The sequence below is a fragment of the Perca flavescens genome, chromosome 15, assembly GCF_004354835.1.
Source record: "Perca flavescens isolate YP-PL-M2 chromosome 15, PFLA_1.0, whole genome shotgun sequence".
Classification (NCBI taxonomy): Eukaryota; Metazoa; Chordata; class Actinopteri; order Perciformes; family Percidae; genus Perca; species Perca flavescens.
This window is the reverse complement of record NC_041345.1, coordinates 23,128,109-23,151,347: the sequence shown is the minus strand read 5'-3', so window position 1 is coordinate 23,151,347 and position 23,239 is coordinate 23,128,109. Positions and strand designations below refer to the sequence as shown.

The following is a 23,239-nucleotide window of genomic DNA, read 5'->3' as shown; positions in this document are numbered from 1 at the left end:
GGTGCGGTGGGCGGCTCGGCCTTGTCGCTGGTGATTTTCATGCCAGGAGATGTGAGCTCTCTGCTGGCTGATCGATAAAAGGGGCTGGACCGTTTCTACGTGTTCTTCCAGCATGTTACACCTGGAAAAACAAATAACAGAGAGGTGTGTTCCATCAGGACAGATACTGTAGATAAGTCTGTCATAGTGGACCGGGGGTTTCCCTAATAACTAGAAATATTGTTAATATCCTTGTTCTGTGGGAGATTTGTCATCATTTGATTAATGTATTGGAGCTTAAACCTTGCTTGTTTTATTGTATATTACAGTAAACATTCATAAAACAAGACATCAAGTGTAAAGCCCTGCTAGTGTCCAGTAGAGGACGTCTTTGTCACACCGAGAAAACAAAACTATAACTCCTGGGTGTGCATCACTATTATTAGTATGTGTGTTTCAGCATTCAGCAAATTAAAAGAAAACATTATGATAAGGACTGTTGTGTTATGAAAGAAAACACCTTTTGAGGATGTAAAGCAACTGAAATATGATGCCATAAACATTAACAGATGAAAGCTGACAAGATTCAGGTTTGCTTTTTCCTCCAGCAAAGTGTTTTGTAATGTCTTGTGTTACTTAGTTTGCAGGAAAAATGAGTAACTTTAGTAGATTTATGGTACCACTTTATAAAGGGATTACTGTATACATTGTAACCAATGACATATTCTTTGTAGATCATTTATAAGCAGATTGATAAGAACAACTTTTGGTTTGTCACGTTGTGAAAAATCCATTTGGCTCGTGTAACAAACAATGCTGTTATAAATGTTGGTATGACATTATGAAAAGTTTCTGTCCTTCTAATAAACCACCACCTGCAGTTGTACATATGATTATGTATCATAATATTATTATGATATCCCAAAACGATCACAAAGAGACGCTAAATGACCACAAGGAGGTGGAAAATAACTAAAAGTAGACTCTTACTCTTTGAGACTTTTTGAGTTTGAGTGTCTTGACAGGCCTCTTCCGTGTCTAAGCTCAGGGGCCCATTGTGTTATAATCCATCCGTGATGAAATGAAAACAGTCTGGCATTGGTCTGTCACTGTGGGACACACACTTCTAAGCATTTTCTACTTTTAAAATAAGTCGAACTGGATTATTAGTTGATTAGTCGACAGTAAATCTGTTTAATCATTTTTTATGTAAAACATTTATAAGTTCGCTTTTCTTTGTTGTCTTTACATGCCGTTTGTCTCATAAAACTAGACATTCTGAAGGTGACATTTCTGGGGGTATTTTCTATTAAAAAAAGAAGAAAATAAGACACATCGATAATGATAATTATAGATGTACGTAGCAGCTCTGAAAAAAAATAAGAAGAGGAGTACGGTCACAGTGATGACGCACGAGGAACCGAGAGAGAGAGATAGAGAGAGAGATAGATAGAGAGAGAGATAGAGAGAGAGAGACAGAGAGAAAGAAAGAGAGACAGAGAAAGAGAGAGAAAGAGAGAGTGAGTGAGACAGAGACAGAGAGACAGAGAGAGAGAGAGAGAGAGAGAAACAGAGCCAGAGAGAGTTTCCTCAGTGAGCGTCCTGCTCTCAGCCAGTGAGCGGTGTTGTGTCGGTGATGCAGGAGGTCTGGGAGGTGATGCTGAAGTAGATGAAGATTTATCCTTTACGGTTTTCTCCCGGGGAGTCCGGACCACCTGTCACTTCTCTCCGCTCTGACGACGAACTAACGCAAAGAAAGGAGAACAGGGGCAGAGCGGCGCGTAATTCCTTCTGTGCGTCTCCGCGGCCCCGCCATGCCTCTCCTACTCCTCCTCCTCCTCTGACCGCCTCCTGCCTCTTCCTCCTCGGATGAACTTTCTCGCCGCCTGCGGGGACGCGGTTGCTCGAATCGAGACCATGAAGACGACGCGGAAGTGTCGCGCGCTGCTGTCGGTGGGTCTGAACCTGGTGGCCCTGTTCTTCTCCACCACCGCCTTCATCACCACGTACTGGTGCGAGGGCACCCAGCGCGTCCCCAAGCCCAACTGCAGCAAGCAGCGGCGCCACAACTGCATCGACTACGGCGTGAACGAGACGGACCAGAACAAGGTGCACTACAGCTGGGAGACCGGGGACGACCGCTTCCTCTTCCGCCGCTTCCACACCGGCATCTGGTACTCCTGCGAGGAGAACATCCACGAGGCAGGTCAGTCCAGCGGTCGTTACCCTAAAAAAAAAAAAATAAATCAGAAGAATTTAAGACTCTTGCTGTTAAAGGCAGCTTAGATCACAACAAGTTGTTCCATAAATAAATAAGTATTTTTGAAGACCAGAGCTAATATAAGTATGGCCTGTAAGCATTTAGGACAAGTTTGGGCTCTAAATGCTTTAAATATTTCAGCATATTGTCAGCAGTTGTTGGTTTTGTCCAAAGAGGTTTAGTTTAGTCCATAGTTTTAAATCAGAGCATTCTGGTTCTGTGAGTTGTCCCTTCTGAATGATAACGAGGCTAAATGAAGCCAACAGGTCAGTAATTACGCACACGTCTCTGTGCGTAAAATCCACATCAGCTCAGTTTGTCTCAACAACTTGTGTTGTTTATTTTAGTTTAAGTCTGGTCATCATGTTCGGAGGGTTAAAGGTTGTTCTGATGCGTTTAATGTGCACTGAACACTGTGTTGGAGTAGATCACTTGTAAGTTGTGGATCTTTAGAAAAGGAAATTATACTTTCAGGGATGGAAACGAATGGCTTCTCATTAGAGCTGAAAATATCAATGGATTAGTGGATATCAGTTGTGGCACTCACAGTTTCATTGTATGGGACTCTGTGCAATGACAATAAAGATGTATCTATCTCTATCTTATCTATTTACATGACATTAATGGGCAGCTATTTTGATAGTTAATATTCTGTGGTTCTAGCTTTTCAAATATGAGAATGTGCAGCTTTTCTGTCTTACATTATAATAATTTGGATGTTTGTTGGTTTTGGACTTTAGTCTGACAAAACTACGCAATTTGAAGATGTCAGCTTTGACTTTGGGAAACTGTGATTTTTCTGACATTTTACAGGTTAAACAATTAATCAAGAAAATAATTGTCAGATGTGCAAAATGCACAAATAAAGCTTATTATATAAAGATTAGCAAGACAGATAGAGATAAAGTGTGTAAGAAAAATGTGTGTTCTGACCAGTTTCGGATCTTGAAGACAAATAATGATGTTACAAACTATGCAGATGTCAGAAACAGCGCAGGGCTGTGAGGAGATTTTGTTGGTGCAGGTGTCTTCTTGTCGTTTAAAAATATTTTGGCTGGTCTGGTGTCTGATGTGTTTTTGGAGGAGACGGTAAAGAGGAAGTGAGCGGTCCAGAGGTCCCACAGACCAACGAGCCAATCATCAACAAAGAGCTTGTGGGTGCATGCGTTAAGTCGTGAAACTTGGCGTGAGAACATGCAGTGGGCCTAAAGCATAGATAGGATGAACCCTGTCGATTCTGACTCCATGACCTACAGTATAGTTGTAGCCTTGAACTTTTTTAGCTTCGTTGCGTTTCGTACATTTAGCTACTAAAAGCAATGCACTGTAATTCGGATGCATTCCACATATTTTTTTGCTGTATGCACCACAATGACATGGTGCTGTATAAGAACCCTCTGAACACATCGCTTTCAAGCCAGGGAGCCGAATTAGCTTCCCTGGCAAAAGCCTTTCACCCAGGAAACGTGTGTTCGGTGTTTTAATCCTAACCACGATCTATTGCTTAAACTTAACTAGTAGTTTTTTGTGCCTAAACTTAACTGTCGTCGCCGCAAGACGCTTGCTTTTTGTGAGCTAATCTCAACTGCCATGGAAAGGACCGTCATCTGGCGGCTCACAGTCACCTATTGGCGACTAAACTCAACTACCGTCTGCCGCTGATAGGACCAACAGCTCACCGAGCTCTGTAGCCGGCGCCATGTGATCTGCTGGCGGCCGCCGGATCTCGTAGGATATCGCATGAATTGGTGTGCATATATTTTTGTACAACAACGTACGATCCAGTTCATGAGAATGGCTTGATTTGCCAGACGCTTTTGTCCAAAGCGACTTACAGTTAGTTGGCCTGTGTGCTCCATTAGTGCCAAGGCTCTGTCACCTAGTACCAGACCGGATGCGCTAGTCTTGTTTGGTTTGCATTCCATTTCAATTCAGCACACATAAATGATTTGTGCAGCAAGTCAAACAAATACGTTGTGCAATAGTGTAAACAACACAGACTAATACAAATATATTTTACATGTTTCCGTTGTGTCTCAGTGAAAAGATTACAGTTTAACCACCAGCTGCTGTTACATTATCAGCGGTCATACCTACCGCCTCATATTCCACCTGCACCACATTTTCCTGCCTTTACGTAACAGGCCAAAAAGAGCTCAGCCACAATCATCATCATCATCATCACAGCTTCGTCCAACTTGAACCTGCGATCAGGCCTCATCAGCCAGAATACCTGTTGTGGCTTTTGCGTTTGTGTTAAGCTTTTGTGTTTGTGTTGTGGTTTTTGAACCGTCTCGGCCACCGCAATGATCCCCCTGGTTCATCTCTTTAACTCTGACTTCTAGTTTCCCAGTCTCCCAGTATGAAGGGGACATGTTGGGGTGTTGTTGCAGCTCATCATTGTCTGGTTCAATCCCTGTCTGTTGAGCAGAAACACTCATCTGCTGCAGCGGCGCCCCACGGAGACAGACACAAGGTGTTATGGGAAAGAAGACGACACCCGGCTGACATTTTACTGAACTGTGAGAATGAACCAGAGGTTGCAGGGTACATACGTGCACTATATTTGCTTTTTATAGACAAAAAAGAATCACACCCTGTTCTACTTTCACTTGTGCCGCTCACACGGGTGCGTGTTGTTTGGCTGATTAGAGAAGTGTGTGCTGCAGCTGCTGCTGCTGCTGCTGCAGATCTGGGGCACGTTCAATCTCAAAACCGTGTGCACCGTGTCTCTACGGTTTCCTCGGAATGGTGTGCAGCGGCTTTGAGATAAGTTTTCTCTCGTTTGGTGGGTGTGTCTCTCGTTTATTGTCTGTGTCACAGGTGATAGCCAATCAGCAGAGATGTGTCTGGAAACCCGCGGTAATAGATCTTTTTCACGGCAGACATGTTGACATGTCCTAGTAGGAAAAGCACAGGTGTATTTGAAACCATTAATGATGGCTGTATTCCACTAAGGAGAGGCCCTGGTATTAAACCATTACTGATGCCTGCATTCTACTTAGGAGAGGCCCTGGTATTAAACCATTACTGATGGTTGTATTCCACTTAGGAGAGGCCCTGGTATTGTGCATGCTGACTCACTGAAATAGCTTACTGGGACACTGGATGGAATTGAGCCATCGTTAAGGTTATCAATTTCAGCTGTGCTTTTCCTACTATGACAAGTCAAAATGTCTGCTGTGAAAAAGGTCCATAAAACGGCAGAGCGCTTGCGCACACAACAGGGTGCTCAGCGCACCCCCAGTTTCAGTTTTAAAACACGTGTTGCTACGTTGTGTCGGGGCTGAACGTGTTGAAGGTTTCAGGGTGGATTCCCTCTGTGGCTAACTTCACTGTGGGTCGATAAATTTGCCCTTGCCATCTTTGTTTCTGATATTTGTTCCTCAACCTTGATTCCTCCCCTGTGTTTTATTCTGAAACTCTCCTGAAGCAGCATCCGATAAGGAGGATTTCACTGCCAGTATTTTCCCAACCTTTTAAAGTTTTACTTGTTGCATGAGTCATCTTACATATTCCACTGCTGTTGGTGCTCCAGACATTTCAACAGTTAAATATTAATCATATATTAATCATTTCTGCTTATGCCTGATGAAAGGCAGTTTTTCTGCGAGCCTGAAAAACACATTACAGCAATTATTTATTAGTTTGCTTTTGTAGCAAGTTCCATTTTGACGGGGTGTTCTGTATTTTTGGAGTTAATGTAAAACACAAAACATCACCTATTTTTTTAAAAATGATTTTAGACTTTTATTGCCTCACCAGGCATGGCTTCCTGAAACACCTTTACTAGTTAAACAACTATTCATGATATAAGTGTAGTGCCCCTTAAAATGTACTTTAATTAGCATGAGTCATTTGAACACACGATAAGCTCGTTCGAGATGAGCCAGGTCTGTGCAGAATCGTTCACCGGTGATCGCCGCCCGTTGCGTGCTGGTTGGCAGGCACGTGCACACATAGACATCAAAAGGGGCTTGAGCACCTGCCATTTTTCTCCTCCAGAGAAAGTGCAATTTTTTTCTGGATGCATGTTTTTTTTATTTTTTTATTAATGAATATAGCCTATATTTCTGTTTGCACACAGCTTCCCTGTCAAACAAATGTATTTATTTAATTAAAAAAAATCAAAATATCAGATCGGGAGATGAGACTTTGTCTGAGCCCTCTCTCTCTCCCTCTGCCATGCGTCTCCCCAGCAGCAGTGCGCGCTACACACACACACACACACACACACACACAGAGGCAGACAGACAGAAAGGCAGCAGTCCCTACCAGCTCCTACCTCAGAAAAAATGTTCTTGACCTTGTGTGGAGGTGAGTGGTGATGAACAAAAGACCAAGCAGCCAGTGACTCGAGTTTACAGCTAATTAGCCAAAAGACAAAACAAATAGTTAACTTGTGTCTTGCTAACATGCATGAGCTACTTGCTAATGTAATAAGTTAGCTAAGGTTTAGCTGAGGCACCATGACCCTACAGGCTAATGTATACTGTACTTAATGGAGACAATCCAAGTGAACAGCTACCGGAAAATCTGTGTCTAATAACCTCATCATAATCGACACATTGATATGCAAATAAGGTGTTAACTAATTAAAATGCACTAATTTGCATTCACCAGTGACAACGCACTGCGGGTGAACTGGACTAACTAAAACAAATCACCACAGAACCTCCCCAGTTAATGATAAGAGTCTTTCCCCCTTAAATGTTAGCTATAAATATGTAGATTAATTGAGAAAAGAAATCTACAGATGCAGCCTAAAACAAATAGCATCTAAATGTGTATTTTGGAAGTTTATTTTGTTTTTCAATTAAAGTAAAAGAAGACATGGAAGCAAGATAGACCAAAATCTCTAAATTGACCACAACATGAAAAAAAGTGTCCTGCATTTAACATTAACTTCATTATTTGGATCGTAGGCTCCTCATCTAATTATAATAATCTATACTGTTTTTTCATTATTGGTGCAGGGCTTTTTTTCCTGTAAAATTAACACAATTGCAGCAACAGCCTTTTTCCGTTTAGTGTGAAGATTTGTCATGAAGTTTTATTTATTCCAACAACACCACAAGGATTAAAATGATTTATTGCCATTTGCAAAATAAACACATTCTTAGTGTAACTGCATCCCTCTCCTTGGTGCAGTCACTTATTCTAAATATATATTTGAAACTAGTAGCATAGAACACATGCACATTGTGGCAGAGTATCCTTTGCTGTTTGTGATTAACCTGGTGAATACTAAAACGTATCTGTGTGAATTGATTATTTTGTTGAGTATTAAATCTATTAAACAATTGCGTAAGGGAAATCAGATAAATTGGTAATGTAGTCAGAGTTGTGTTAATATATTTGGTGTTTTGTTTAAATTACATATAAATAATTATTTATTAACTATTAGGCCTCCCCCCCTTGAGCCCCTTGCTAAATAATAAATAAAAGGATGATTAAACAACTTGAGATTCTCTGACTTCACTCAACTTTTTAACCTTTGTTTTTGCAATCACGTGTAGATCGACTGTAGGGGTTTGATTGTTTGATCCAGCTGCTGTCATATCTGTGCTGAGCTGACCAGGCCACCTGAGCAATCACAGGTTAAATTAAACAACAAAGTCACGCTGTCATGGTCACTTCAGTGAGGCTTACTAACTTCATTACATCACTACAATCTGGCAGGACGGGCGAAGAGAGCCGTAAGCAGCTCAGCTCCATACTGTTTTAACAGCACTAATGAGAACAGAGTCTGACGGCTTTAGTCTGCAGAAAGTTCACTTTTATGTCAAGCTGAGCTTTTTGTAAACTCAAAAAAAAAAGTTCACAGTTCTCTAACAATATACCTTACTGTGAGGAAACCCATTACTAGCCAAACCAAACTTGAGATGGACTTGTCTGTTAAAAAACAAATGAACCAACCTGAACGGACTTGACAGCAGCTCTAACAGACCCTAAAGTTATGTGCTGGAATTTTTCTGCAAAAATCTTCTGGCACATAACCCTCCTTAAAACCACAATGTATTGTTTTTCCACTTTGATTTTATGTGAATTAGACAAACTTTGTTAATCCGAGAGCTGTAGAGCTGCTGGTAGCTGGGTATATTTACCTTTGGAGACAGAGGCCTGTACTACTGTTTGGCGTTAACGAGGTAACTTCAGGTTCAACCCAGGGTTTTGTGTATCACGACGGTGGATCACTTGTTACCGGGTTAAATCGCCGTGGTAACTTATGCTGAACACCTAACCTGGTCGTGAGCAGGTTATGTTGGAGATTAGAGATCAACCGGTGTAAAAGCACCATCCTACTGACCAGTCAATACTCGATTGATAACGGCATCACCGTTCTTAGAAGATCTGGTGGAGCTCGGTGCGCGGAGAGAGAGGTGCGCTCAGAAAAGTGAAAACATTTAGAGACCAACAACCCCGTCAACATTCCTTGATGGATATTTTTATGAAAGATATAGATTTTCAGCAGAGGGAATTACGTAAAGGCTATTTGTCGGCTTCTTAGCCGTGTGTTGCCAATGCCACCTCAAACCATCGGTTTGAATTATGTTTTTATATTTTTTATTTGTTCTCACAATCGCTTACCACTGCCAGGGTTGCAACTGAAATAATAGGCTAAAGCAACAACAGTTTATGGAAAGCCCAAGTATAATTATGGTCAGATCTTGGTCCTGACTGATGGGGAAGTGATATTGATAAGCGGATTTACGCATTTACAACGTCAGCTATTTTTTTGCCAGCTTTCCTCCTGTTTTAGGAAGCAGCGGCTGTATTGTGTTTCACCTGTAAAACCATGTCTGTGTTCTTCATATTTATGTAGAATTATAGTTTGCTCTTCTTATGTAAAATATGCGGCTCTGGTAGATGTTTGCGATTGGTTGTGCTGCGCAAACACTGCCTCTTTTATGTAAAAACCCTGGGTTGATTGAACAGCTTGACACAGCTTATGCGGGACCGCGGTTGTTAGGTTAGGTGAAGCCGGGTAACTGAAATAAATTTTCCACCGGATGTTCTTCACCTTCCGCTTTCTTTGTGTTGGCATCCAATGCTGTAAAATAGCGAGAATTGGTGTGTGAGATAATTGCTGCTCGAGTCAGTGCGTAAGCATTGACAGTGTATTAATTGCATATTTAATCACAGTTAACCTATAATATTACTGGTGAAAACTGGAATGGTACTACACCTATAATTTCATTTAGGTGCAATCCTGCGGGAAAAAAGTAAGCTACTACTAATCCCATTCTGAGGCTGCAGCACCATGATCATTAACAGAACTATAATTTATAATCATTTAATTCCTTCTAATGGCTCTCACTGGTTTGTGTCCAGGGAACACTACAAAAAAACTTTTAAAAACACGTTTCAGAGCGAGGTACACTCTTCTGACAGCTCTGCATACATTGGCTTTACTATTACAGTATGATCTGCTTCACCAATGTATGTTATTAAGAAAACTACCGTTTGCAAAAAACGTAATGCGACACAAAGAATCTGCTGGTAAAAGCATGTCCACGATGGTGGATGTTAGTGATATGAGGACGGATAAGGTATATATCTGATGGACTGTGAAGAAAATACCTCTCAAATCAGTTATGGGGAAATTCAAATACATCTATAGTCGGGCCTCAATATCATCTCCCGACGTAAACTCTGTGTGAAGTAATAAAGCTTTTTCATCAATGGGATCGTCAACAAAAGGACATGACATGTTTGAGAAAAAAACGTTTTATAATCTGCCATAAACCAATATGTTTTTTTATGAATGCAGATAACAAACTGATACAGACTGAATGAATGAATGAGGAAATGAAAGAGCGCTGTGTCAGAGGGAGGAGAGCGAGAGAAACTCGAGGTTTCTTGAAGAAAACCTGCTCCCGACCAGGTTAGGTTCACAGACTCAGTTACCATAGTAACTGACTCTGGTATAAAGTTACCTCTCTTTCTGAAACGGGCTGGAGTTACCCCTCTCTCTCAGGTTTGATTAACCTCCCTTTCTGAAACGGAAAACCCTGAGTTTCCCTCATCTCAGGGTTAAGAAACTCAGAGTTTTCACTAAACCTGTTTTCTGGAACGGACCCCAGTAATCACCGAGTAGAAACACAGCCATGAATTTGCGTGTAATGTAGAATGGTCGGCATCGTAACAGTCACAAAGTCCACCAGCGGTTAGCAGTAGTTGGATAAAAGCACCCCATTTCTGCACCAGTCCGTGTTAACACAGCCCACCTCCACGAGTCTTACTCGACTGAGCAGCATCTGCTCGAAGGGCTAGCAGGCCTGGCAGCTGGATAGTCCGGTACACTGTTGTTCAGCCATGTTTCCACAAAAAGAAAAACACAGCAGTCTCTAAACTCACATTGGGAGTTTTGTTGAAGTTGGATGTAGTCCAGTTTGTTGTCTAATGAGCGGACACTTGCAAGCAGGATGGATGAGACAGGTGGCCGGCTAACGTTAGCTTTCACATATATATTTATATATATATATATAAAGAGTACAATATTTACCTCTAAATTGTACTGAAATAGAAGTATGAAGTAGCATAAAATGAAAATACTTTAGTCATGTACAGTAGTTGAGTGAATGTACTAGGGCTGTGCAATTAATCAAAATGTAATCGTGATTATGATTTCGGCTCCCAATGATCACAAAAACAGTTATTTAGCTCATTATGTTTTGCAAGTAAACTCTTATTTTCTCTTTTGTGTTCTGAATGAAAAAAATTAAGTTTCAATAGGACAAGTATTAAGGCAAAGTTAACAGTTAACAGTGTGTTTTTTTTACTGTTGATTTATTTGACTTTTTCCACTGTTTAAGTACAATAATTGCAACATCTTTCCAGAAGTCAACGAGTAATCGTGTTAAATTATCGTGATTTCAAAAAATTGTGATTATATTTTTTCCCATAATCGAGCAGCCCTAGAATGTACTTAGTTACTTTCCACCACTGTTTGTATGTGGATCAATGAAGGTACATCAAAGGCAGCAGACTCCTTATTGAAGCGGGTTCTCTCTGTGTGGCCTGCACCTGATCCCGCTGAATAATGCAGCCACAGCCACTACTGTAGAAGTAACGGTGAGTTAACCGTTGTTCCAGAAAACCATTCATACCCATTACAGCTGTAATTAGCCCCGAATGACATCTGATCACTGATTAAACAGACTGCGGAGCTGCTGGCTGCAGGGCGAGGGAATAATGAATGAGTGGTGTGAAAGGGAGTGTTGAGACTGTGAATGTAAAAGATAGAGAAAGAAATTTAAAAACCACCTGAAGCCTCTTCAAACTGTATTCCATTACAACCTGATGGACTGGAAGCATGATAACTGGGATTTATTTGGTTAATATACATATTAGAGGAGCGTTTTCTTCCCCATGTGCAGCGGGAAGGTGTAGGAATACTGATTGTGCTGTTAGTTAGTGCCGTCGTCAGGTCACAGACAAGCCCGCTCACTCTTTAATTACATTTTAGATTCATGTCCTAATCAGACGCTGTGCTGCTCACCTTTCGGCTGTGGCACACTTTCACTGCAGCTCACCAAGTCAGGAACACATTCATCGGTTGCCTCCACTCTCTCTACTCACGTCCCACGAGTTTTAACCTTGGAAGAGATGAATTATAACACTTCAGATGGACGGGGTTTGTCAAACGGCATGCTGCATTCATAACAGGGGAGTCATGGACCAACTTTTAGCTGAGGTTATTATCATTTAGGTAAAGTTGAAGAATATACAAGGAGGACCAGTGGCGGTTGTAGGGGGGGGGGCGTAATATGAAGCTTTGACCCCCCCCCTCTGGCCCCTTTTAACTGTGGCAAATGTTTTCATACATTTTTAACCCCACCTTTATCCTCAACGAGGGGTTATTATTCATGTGCAGTGATACATAAAATGCATGTAGGATACACTAAAAGATGTATTCTTGTGTTTTTTGTTATGTGTATCGTCAGTCTTTTGTAGAACCAAACCTATGGAGGGTTGGAGTTTGTAACACTTGTGCTTATTAATATATTTGGTACCCCTAAAATTGCATGTGGCCGCAGCATGGCTCTTCCATTTGAAACAGAGGAGGACTCAAATGCAAAAGGCTTAAGACAAATCAGATGGTCAAAGGTTGTTTACATGGATGATGTTACAGATAACAGTCTGCAGTCTGGCAGACAGGGGGAATCAGGCAAACAGAGAGAGGGATCAGAAGGGCAAAAACAACTGGTTGATGAGGGAATGACAGACAGCTAAACAGAGAGGGTCAGCCGATTCATATACAGGTGAAGGAAACTCCCGGAGGGAAAACAGACGGCACAAGTGACATGCCAGGTGTGTGTGGTCCTCCATTTTTTTGCCTTGGCACCGTACGCCACGCAGGTGTCCACTTGAAGGAAGATTTAGGAATACTCTCTGTTAGGGTTGTGGTTTTCAGTTGTGGTTTATCCTGTTTTATTTTGTTAATTCATTAACTGTTTCCAGTTTTTGCTGTATTCTCATTCCTTGCTAATGGTTGTTTTATTCTGGGTTCTGTTTTGGTTTTCTAGGTTCTATCCTTGTGTGAAGTATAAAGTAGCAGAAAATGAAAATACTCAAGTATTTGTATATTCAAGTTCCTTGAATTTGTACTTAAGTACAGTAGTTGAATAAATGTACTTAGTTACATTCCACATGTACCTAACTGCCTGTGCCGTTTCAGGCTTCATCACTGAATAGCGTTTTTGAGTCTTCAGAGGGAAAATTGTCTAGACTAAACATCTGCAGCAGTAAAACGCAACACACACATTAATGCAGCAGTTATGTTAATCCAGAGATATCATCCAGACACACAGGCCAGGCTCCCTCCTGCCCCCGCCTGGCCGGCATTGCTACCTGGATGTGTGATAGCTAGACAAAAAAAGGGCACACGCAGAATCTTTATCTTGCTTATAGTTGGTGAAAATCGGCCCGTTCCGAAAATGCGCTCCAAAAAGCACTGCTCTGTCACCAGTAGTCACCAGTTTCATTTTGTCAGTTTACTTTCTTCTAAAAAAACTCCTCATGTGTATGTAGTTTGGAACTTGGACACCATATACTTACTGTAAGTTTCAGCATAAGTCTATTTTAGCCTCTGAAACTTAAATCATTATCAGTATCCTGGAAATTAGTATCTTAATCTGTTGGTTGGGAAGGTACAGGGTTGAGTGAGGGTGCTGATGTTCAGCCTGGTTATGAATGGGCCTGCCTGCTGCATGTGACACTGCCGAGGCTGAGTTATGGCTCGGGTTGTAGCCGCTGATCTGTGACCTGCAGGGTCCCACCGAGGTCTGATCAACTCTCTGCAGCTGGAGTGTGCCAGAAAAAACGGAATTAAAGCCAAGATGATACTGCATTATGCAAAAATACTCCCTACATTAATATTAAGTAAAACTCTTGAAAGTGTGGATATGGAATAAAGTTTGATAAATATAAACATATAGTTCTGTTCTACGCATGTGTGTTGTAGATGGTTATTAGGCATTGACCTCGAAAAGTTACTTATAAGTATTGGACACATTAAAATGTCGAGTTTAATGTCAAGGTCAAGGTCAAGGTCAATTTTATAATCCCACAAGGGGAAATTCATGTGGTCATTCATCACGCACCCTTGTCACAACATATTCTCTAAACATATAGACACCACAGACAAACCATAAAACATGTATAGAGAAGAGAGTAACAATACTACAAAAATGACAATAACAGAAGTCGACAATGACTATACAAAAAATAAACAATACTACAGAAATGACAAAGACAATCCGACATCTGACGTTTACGAAACATTAAAAAAGGGAAAAAGACTAATATTTTCAGGTAGCTAAAAATGTAAACAAAAAAATAATAACTAGGAGTGGTTGTCAAAAAAAAAAAAAAAAATACAAATTGGGATCTACCATCCAGTTAAAGTGCCAGTGCGGGATTAAAGTGCTTGCGATGTGCTTGATCATTATACAGTCTGATCGCTGTAGATGAAGGCGCTAGATGAAAAGTCAGAGGATCGCCAAAGTTATTACAATTCATCCTGTGGGGAACATGAATGATTCTTTTCAATAGTTCTTGAGACATTTCATTCAAAACTACAAAAAAACAACCTAATGGTGGTGCTAAAGGAAAAGTCAGAGGATCACCAAAATCAGATGGATTTTTCCTCTGGGGAACATGAATGTCTGTGTCAACTTTCATGGCGGTACATCCAATAGTTGTTGGTTGTACACCAAAGTGGTGGACTGACCAAATGAGTGCTTGGTAAAAAAAATAAAAAATTCTATCATCCTTCTGGCATTATGCCTGAAGACAGTGTTGTCACATATTGTCAGTAAAGGTGACACAAACTCCTTCCTGCCAGCAGAATATGATCTGGAATACTAATAATACTGGAATAACTCATGGTGTGACTGTTTCCCAGCCTGATGCATTATTAGCTTGGATTATCAGTTTGACACTAACGCTCATTTTCTCCTTTTCTCTCCACCTTGTGCATTCATTTTCATTTTTTTTTCTTCTTCTCATGAATCACCTCGTCCTCTCTACCTTCCTTCCTCCCCTCACTCCCTTTTCTCACCTGCCTCTCTGCTTCATTCCCAGCCCATTTCACCTTGCGCTCTTCACCTCTTTTCCTCTTCACATCCCTCTCCCCGTTCATCACCCCCCCCTCCCTTCTCTCCCTTCTCTCCCCCCCTCTCAACCCTCTCTCAGGTGAGAAGTGTCGGAGCTTCATTGATCTGGCCCCAGCGTCGGAGAGAGGTGAGTAATGACCGTCATTAGGCGTCGCCACCACTCCCTGCCGCTCCCCACCTGTTCGTTAAGCCCAGGGAAAACCAGGAAAATAAAATATACGCACATTTTCTCTTTGTTTGAATCTGGATTTTGTGACACAGGATTCCCATAAAGCCACATAATTCGCACAAAGCTTGTACGTACTGTATACGTTATCTACTGGCTTCCCTTAACCTGCTACTTCATACTCTAACAGTTCAAAAAAGACACAAAGTTTTCTGATGAATCTGTTATTGTCTCTTATCCTAACAAGATTAGATGGATCTTGCTTCATAGTGGGCTGTAAGAATGTCTAATTGTAAAGAAAATAGTGTGACCTGTCCTTAACCTAAATGAAGCATCAGCTCCAAACAAGAAAAAAAAACAGGTTAAGTTTAAAGTGAGAAGATGGACAAATTCAGAGACAGATTGTGGTTTGGGGTTAAAAAACAACAACAACAAAGCTACTTGGTGAAGAGCAGTGAAAGATGGTCATGATGAAATTAATTCACATGCTTTCTTGACAGACAGTTCAGTCAAAAGTGGCACGTCAGGGGAAATTAGGTAACTAGAGCAACAAGTCCTCCAAATCAAATAACTAAATGCATCTTTTGTGTTTTCTGATCTGACGCCCCTTTCGGCTAACCTGACGCGCCAGATGGTTTGTTAACAACAAAACATCTTGCCTTGTATTAAGGCATGGATACCCGACCCCGACGGGTCCCAACGGGTCCCGACGGGTCCCGACGGGTCCCGACGGGCCGGGCTGGTGGTCGGGTTCGGGTCGGGCTCGGTCACATCACTGCGATAAGGCATTTGTTGTCAAATGGCGCTGCGGCCCCTTTAAAAGAGCTCAGTGTGTGTGTGTGTGTGTGTGTGTGTGTGTGTGTGTGTGTGTGTGTGTGTGTGTGTGTGTGTGTGTGGTAAGTGGGCAGAAAAGAGATAAAGAAAGAGGAAGCAGATGTGTTGTAGGCTATGCAACCGGAGCAGAGTTGGTGGAATTGGTTTAAGTTTTGTAGGCTACACAGTGTGTGCGGTGTCCGAAATAAACTCCAGACTGAAAGCCAAGTTTATTCATTTGCTCACTAGAAACGGGATTTTAACCCCGACGTTATTCATGTTAAAACGTCGGCCCTGGAGGTAACGAGTGTCCCCTGGTTTTCTGATCGCGGTCGGAAATGAAGTGATCAGGAAAGGTTAACACATTAAACATTTTAACAGCTTATTAACGCGAGCTTGTTGCCCCGTGTGCGCTGATGCGCTCATCTGTTGACATTTCCGAATGCCTTCCTACAGTTGCTTAATAAAAGCGGGCTTTCCAAACAAAAACGTAGCCTACATGTGTCATTAGTATGAGGAAAACATTTTATTTTAACTGTCGGGTCGGGCTCGGACACAAATTTCTTAATGTCTGTCGGCCGCGGTCCGGGCTCGGACAGAAAAATTCTGCCCGATCTGGACTCTACCTTGCATGGCAGCTCTGCCACCTGTTGAGATGAGAGGCAAATTGTGAAACGCTTTGTACGATAAGGTTGAAAGGCACTTTAAATGCAGTCCATTTCCCATTTATAAAGCATTCTCTGCAAGTTTGAGCTCCTGTAGCCCTGGTGTACTTTTCATGTAGGGATGAAGATGGCTGATAATTGGGCACATAGGACCATCTAGGAAGATGGCTGATAATTGGGCACATAGGACGTTTTTCAGGATCTTCTTCCTGTGTTTACTTTTTTGCTCCCTCCAATGAGACGAGCAAACGTTCTCACATAACCTCTGATTCTGTCATCCGAAAGCTGGTTTCAGATGCTCTTTTTAGAAGCACTTCGTCTCAAGTATCCTGAGGCCTTCATTGTGATTATAGTGACGGAGGAGGCAGTAGAAGGAAAGTGACATGTATTAATTGATATTAAAACAAGCTCAGTCTTTTCTGGCATGTTGACAGTTTTGATTTATGGAAGTTATACAACCTGTACCCCAACAAAAATGAGGATGATGCCTTATGTTCACATCCAAGTTTTAAGCAGATTTTAAGCCCTTTTCCCAGAAAGAAGAAAATGATTGTATGTTTCTATCAACAATATACTGAACAATATTACCTCAGAGGAACATGTCTTCTGTAGATCATAGTCTTTCATTGCTGATGTGTATGGAACTTGAATGACTGGATGGATTTCGTCTCCGGTGGCTGTAATTCTGCACCAAGTCTGAATTTCGGGAAAGAGACTTCAGATACAGTATTACGGGACCACTAAGGCCTATATAAAAGCATCCAAAGAGCACCATGTCGTGGGACTTTTAATTTTCTAGGTGTCACATTCTTCCTTTTTGCTACGTTATCATACTTTTGTCATCATTAATGTCTAAAAAAACGGTTTGCTTTGGCCTTAATGACATATTCTCTTCATTTGTTTCTTAGGATGATCCTTTATGCAAAACAGATATAGTTCTTTGTCTCAGGAGCTGGATAATGTGAGAACATCTCCTCCGGATTCCTCCTACAGTGTAACTGCAGATAGGAGCAGGTTATTTCGAACAGCACTTGGTGTTTATATCCTTCAGCTCATAAAAAGAATATTTGAGGGTCCAAAAGAAAGGGAATATTTTGGTGGGCGTAGCCTGTAATTGGCCGTTTCATGCAGAGCAGGTAGTTAATAATGAAAGTTCTCTGATGGTTTCATCTGTTAATGCCATCTGGAAGAGGAGCAGCGGTGGATGATATGATGTATCGAGCACGGCGCCCTTGCTCCTCACACACAAGGATGCAATATGTTAATCGGCCTTCCTTTGAGCCCTACATGCTCACTGCTTTGTTTTATAACACACAGCTGCTCCTCAGTCAGATCCAAGTTCCGTCTTAATGAAAACTGAAACAAAAAAACCCAAAAGAAAATCCAATTTGATTACAGGGAAACACTCTTGAGAGTCAACTCATTAAGAATATGTGGTCATGAGTGCAAAGTCCAGAAAAACAAGACTGAGAAATGCATCTATGCTAGCCACCAACCAAACTGTGTGTCATTTTCTCAGTATTTAAGATAGCACCAAATTCCAATGGAACCTTTTATTAATTCATTTTACCGGTCTCCCTCTTCACAGTACGTAACTCTGGTGGACAACTTTTTTGTTGTTGCTAAAAACAAATCAAATTTTTAAACCTGTATTAACTGAGTTGGTGGAGGCAGCACAACACGCTGTAAACACAACATACATATTATCACCTAATAAGATTGCTATGGTGAAAAAGTGAGCAAAGAGTTTCAGCAGGCACAGAGCCACATGCTAATCCCATTGAGTTTGTGTCCATGCACTGATTAATATTCTCTCTCTTCTAGCTTGTTCCCCAGCTAGTCTCTCAATGTGTCTGTCTGCTGTTTGCTGCTGAACACGTAGTGTACAGTGGGTTTATCAGAGATTTTTTTGCTGAAAATTGCTTGAATTGATGCTGATCCGAGCGAGTGAGACTGAGGCAAAACACTGTGCCGTAAAACTCAGTCAATGAGATAAACATGTCTATAAAGCTTTCAGGGTTTTCCCTGCCATTATAAGGTTTGGGTGTAGCACTGAGCTGTTTTAGGCCGCACCTAAGCTAAATGAATGTAACTAAAAGACTGTTCTCATATCTAATGATTATAGTTGGACTTCTTTAGCAAGTTTTGTCTTTAAGCTTTTTGAGTGTTATTTTTTTTCTTTATCTGCTCTAGCTTTTCCAACCTTTTAGACACATTCATGGTGATAATAACAGAGCAAAATAATGTGAGAAAAAGACCAAAACTACCACAAAGGGACAGAAACGGACCACAAAGAGACGCCAAATGACCACAGAGACCCAAAACTACCCCCAAAGGATGACTAAAAAGACACAAAATCCCACAAAGGTCTTCCTCAAAGCTAGGGAAAACACTGGAAAACACACATTCAGAATTAGGTGAAGATTTCTGTGGCTTTATGACTATGAGCATCATGTTTCACATAGCACATTGTCATTTTTTTAAAGATTATTTTTTTGTAATCGTAGAATATAAACTCCCCATCAAACCACCCACAATTCTTCAAACATATTACTGAGACATGACCTCTGTGCACATAGAAAATCTATCTTCATTTGGATCTGCCTCAAATTTAAAATCATGTAATATATGTGCAAGATTGTATTAATTAAAGCGCCCATATTATGCTCATTTTCAGGTTCATAATTGTATTTTAAGGTTGTACTAAAATAAGTTTACATGGTTTAATTTTCAAAAAACACCATATTTTTGTTGTACTGTGCATCTCTGTCTCACTGCTGCATATCCTCTATTCACCTGGTCTCTGTTTTAGCTACAGAGTGAGACCTCTTTTCTTCTTCTTCTTCTGTACTATCTTTGATTGCACTCGCACATGCGCAATAGCTCAGATGTATATCATGTCAGCTAACTAGCTCCATAGACAGTAAAAGAAAGCCTGTTTCTCCAACTTCGGTCAGTTACAAGCCAGGATTAGCTGGGAGACTTCTTCTAAACGAGGGCGCACATGTAAGTAGTTCTTTTGTAGATTATGTTGAACTTGTGTGTGTTGTAGCAGTGCTTTGCCTTTGAGAACGAGGTAGCATGCTAGCGTTAGCATGCTAAAGTGCAGTAGTTAGTTTGTTTAGAAGATCCTCATCAGAAACAAATCACATGTCTCTGGGCTTTTCTATACACCAAACTTTGATGGAATCTTATTTCAAGTTTTTGAAACTTCTGCAGTCAAACAAGCAAGAGGGACGGAAAACGAGTTTAAAATTAGAGTTTAAAATGAAGCTGAAATCATTCTCTGGTCATGCAAAATGAAACAAAAGACGCATCCATCCATTGTGGAGTGGAGCCATGTGGAGGCAAATGAGAAGAAGAAATAGCAGAAAGTTTAATTAGTTTTTTGTCTTTATCAAACTACAGCTGTCTATAAAGAGAAATGTTCACAAAATTTAAAATTAGCGTAACAAAATAAGTGTTTAGTGTCTTCTGGTAGCCATGTTTTTTTACACTCATGTTCAGAAAAACAATGTAAGTCTTCTCTACATATAATTCATTAAAAACCAGTACAACATGAAATCAGCTTGTATCGGACACTATTATCGTTATTATTACTATTTAATGTAGAGCTTATAAATTGAGCTTATTAGTCAGCAGACAGAAAATGAATCTGTGATAGTCTGAAGAATTGAACTCATTTATCAAGTGTGATTCTTTTCCCTGTTCGATTGAATCCCTTTGAGTTTTAATAACTGTGGTTAAATTTAAGCAATTAAAACTTGTAATGGACACGTTCCTTTTTTGACATCTTTCAAAGTAGCTTACATTATTTGAATTGATTACTTCCAAAATGAATGGAAATAATAATAAGTAGTGACAAATCATTAGTTTCAACCCTAATTTGATTTTTTTTTTTTTTTATCCTATCTCCGGGATTTAATCCATGAATTAATAATCTTGTCAGTGAGGTTCCCCCTGGGTCTAAATCTGAAAAGAATCTGTGTTCTCGACATGGAAACGTTTTGAGATACTCTGAAAGTCAAAAATGTATAACAGACACACACTGTTGACATCATGCACCACTGACCAACTTATGAAAACACACACACACACACACACAAAAAGTCATTAAAGATGTAATTATTTGAGACGAGGCTCGCTCTAATGAGCTCCTTCCTTCCTGTTATCAGCCCTTCAGAACACGTTTTATTTACTCTCTAATGAAGCCTCACTCAGCTCCTACTGATGATACATATTCAATAACAGCAGAAATGGGTTATTTTGGTCAATATTGTTTCATTGTGACTTTCCCTTAAAGGCTTTTTATACCCCTGGTTTTTGTTTCCATCGACTGGCTGGAAATTAAAGCTGCTGCTAACGAGAAACGAGAGTGAGTTTGGTGTATCAGAGCGATACTTCATTAAAAATCTGATTTTTGAGACGTCCTGTCATACGTGGAGTAAAATATGTCATTCGCTCCGCTCTTTTAATGCCCAGGTTCAGCCCCGGGGAAGAAGATAAAAAATTCACGGAGAAAGAAAAAATCACGCTCAAATTTGTGTGGTACTCCTGATTGTTAGTGGTTGTATTACTTGTATTTAGTGCCGCAGAAGTCATTAAATGAAACTGCAGTCGTGACTTTTGTATTAGTGTTGTGGCTTTTGTATTAGTGTTGTGGCTTTTGTATTAGTGTTGTGACGTTTGTATTAGTGTTGTGACGTTTGTATTAGTGTTGTGGCTTTTGTATTTGGGTTGTGGCTTTTGTATTAGTCTTGTGGCTTTTGTATTAGTGTTGTGACATTTGTATTTGTGTTGTAACTTTTGTATTTGGGTTGTGGCTTTTGTATTTGGGTTGTAACTTTTGCATTTGTGTTGTGGCGTTTGCATTTGTGTTGTAGCGTTTGCATTCCTGTTCAACCGTCTCGTCTACCGTAGATGTTGATGCATTAAAATGTTGTAAAAAATAAATCAGTGTCATTAGTTCTGCAGGTATTTGGTCATGAATTAAAGTATTGGACACATTAAAATGTTGAGGATCACCAGAGTTATTACAATTTATCCTCAGGGGAACCTGAATGTCTATTGTTGAGATATTTCAGTCTGGACAGACCAGCACTGCCATCCGTAGAGCCACGCCAGCGGCCGAACACGTTCATAAAAGAAAACAAGATCATAAATTGACTCACTGTTTGTCGTCCTGAAGGTTTCAGCTGCAGGTTTGTAGTTTCTCCTTCACATTTATTTTGCACCTTGACATCGTAAAGTGGTTCACGCTGCTCTTATTACTTGATGGTCCCCAGAGGTTTCTGCTCATCCTCACACTCTCACTCCTCTCTTCTCTCCTGGTTTATTTTTCATTTTTCTGTGGTTTTCTCCACTCCTCAGTCTTTAACTTGCTACAACTTCAAAACCAAGTGTGAGATTTTGCCTGTTTCAGATCAGTCGCTGCTCTTTCTGCCTGTCTGCTTTATTAGGAAGTCTGTTTCCACGCTGCATTCATAGTCCCATGAGAAAGACTGTATATATGAGATTACCTCTGACTCAGTAACTGTTAGAGGGATTACCATGCAAGTAAGGTGCAGAGATTCATGGTCTTTGTGCGTTTTGATGATCCCCTGACTTTTCATGTAGCGCCATCATCAGCTCCAAAATTCAATTTGTCCAAGTTCTTGTGATGTCGCAGTGACTTCCTGTATACATAGTTGATTTCTTCTGATTGGAAGGCTCTACAGATGTTTCATAAGCTAAGTTCACACAACACAACTTGCTGTCTTGTAATCAGGAGTCTTGAAGTCGTTTTGACCTGACAGACCGGCGACAGGGAGTCACACACTACAAGATCTTTACCAGGAGGACTCCTCGATGATGTGTCTGGTCTCCAATCTACGTTTTATCAATCAAACACGTGAGAAGTGACACAGGACATGACGATCAAAATTGGATGTCTGTCTGAAACAAGCGCTCCGAGTTGTTGATTGATTTGCAGCGATAAAACAAAAAAGAAAAAGAAAAGAAGCCTTAAGGTGTGTTCACAAAAAACACATCTGTACTAATTACGGCCTGTTTACTGTAGGTGCAACAACAACGATTTTGGTACGTGTTGCAAATGCAACACAATCAGTAAAGTTCCTGTCCTCCCCCAGCTTTTCTCTCAACCCCTGTCTTGCGCTCTCATTGGCTCTTGGACTCCTCGACGTATCCAATTATTTAGCCTTCTAGATATCTTGGATGCGTCTGAGATGCATTGTCTTTGAACAGTTAAAACATCGCGCTCGAGCGCTGAATTGGGAGCGCCGATTTGGGAGCGCCGATTTTGGAATGCCGATTTGGGAGTGCCGAGCCAATGCTGATTAGCCCCTGATCTGGGGCTTAAAAACTAGGCATTAGCAACCAGTTTACACATCACTAAAGTCTTTACTAACTAAGACATTTCATAGGTTTTAATGATGCAGCCTAATTTATTAAATCACTACAGTTAGTTGCTTGAAACATTGGAAAAACTTTATGCACAAACTTGGAGATGGATTTAACCCCTGAGTCTGTGGAAAATGTGCTGTTTTAGACAAAAATCCTGAGTTTGGAAACTCTGGCTCTGCCCATGTTGATAATGCCTAAAAAATAATCTCGCATTACAACATTACAATATAAACCCTCCAGACATCTCACATCATCCGCCAGTGGTCTTGCTCCTAGAATTAAAACACAACAAACCTTTGAGACTAATCTCTGTCATCTTCTTGCCATTGTT

The 23,239-nt window shown here is 40.7% G+C and overlaps 1 protein-coding gene across 1 annotated transcript in view; it reads left to right on the top strand.

The window, feature by feature from the left end:
* Nucleotides 1-1,555: 1,555 nt before the first annotated feature.
* gsg1l (gsg1-like) overlaps nucleotides 1,556-23,239 on the top strand; it is a 31,417-nt gene continuing 9,733 nt past the window's right edge. The window contains exons 1-2 of the mRNA XM_028600024.1: nucleotides 1,556-2,185; nucleotides 14,942-14,989. Of these exons, the coding sequence (XP_028455825.1) occupies nucleotides 1,849-2,185; nucleotides 14,942-14,989 (385 nt within the window). The 5' untranslated portion in view covers nucleotides 1,556-1,848. The remainder of the gene's footprint in view (nucleotides 2,186-14,941; nucleotides 14,990-23,239) is intronic.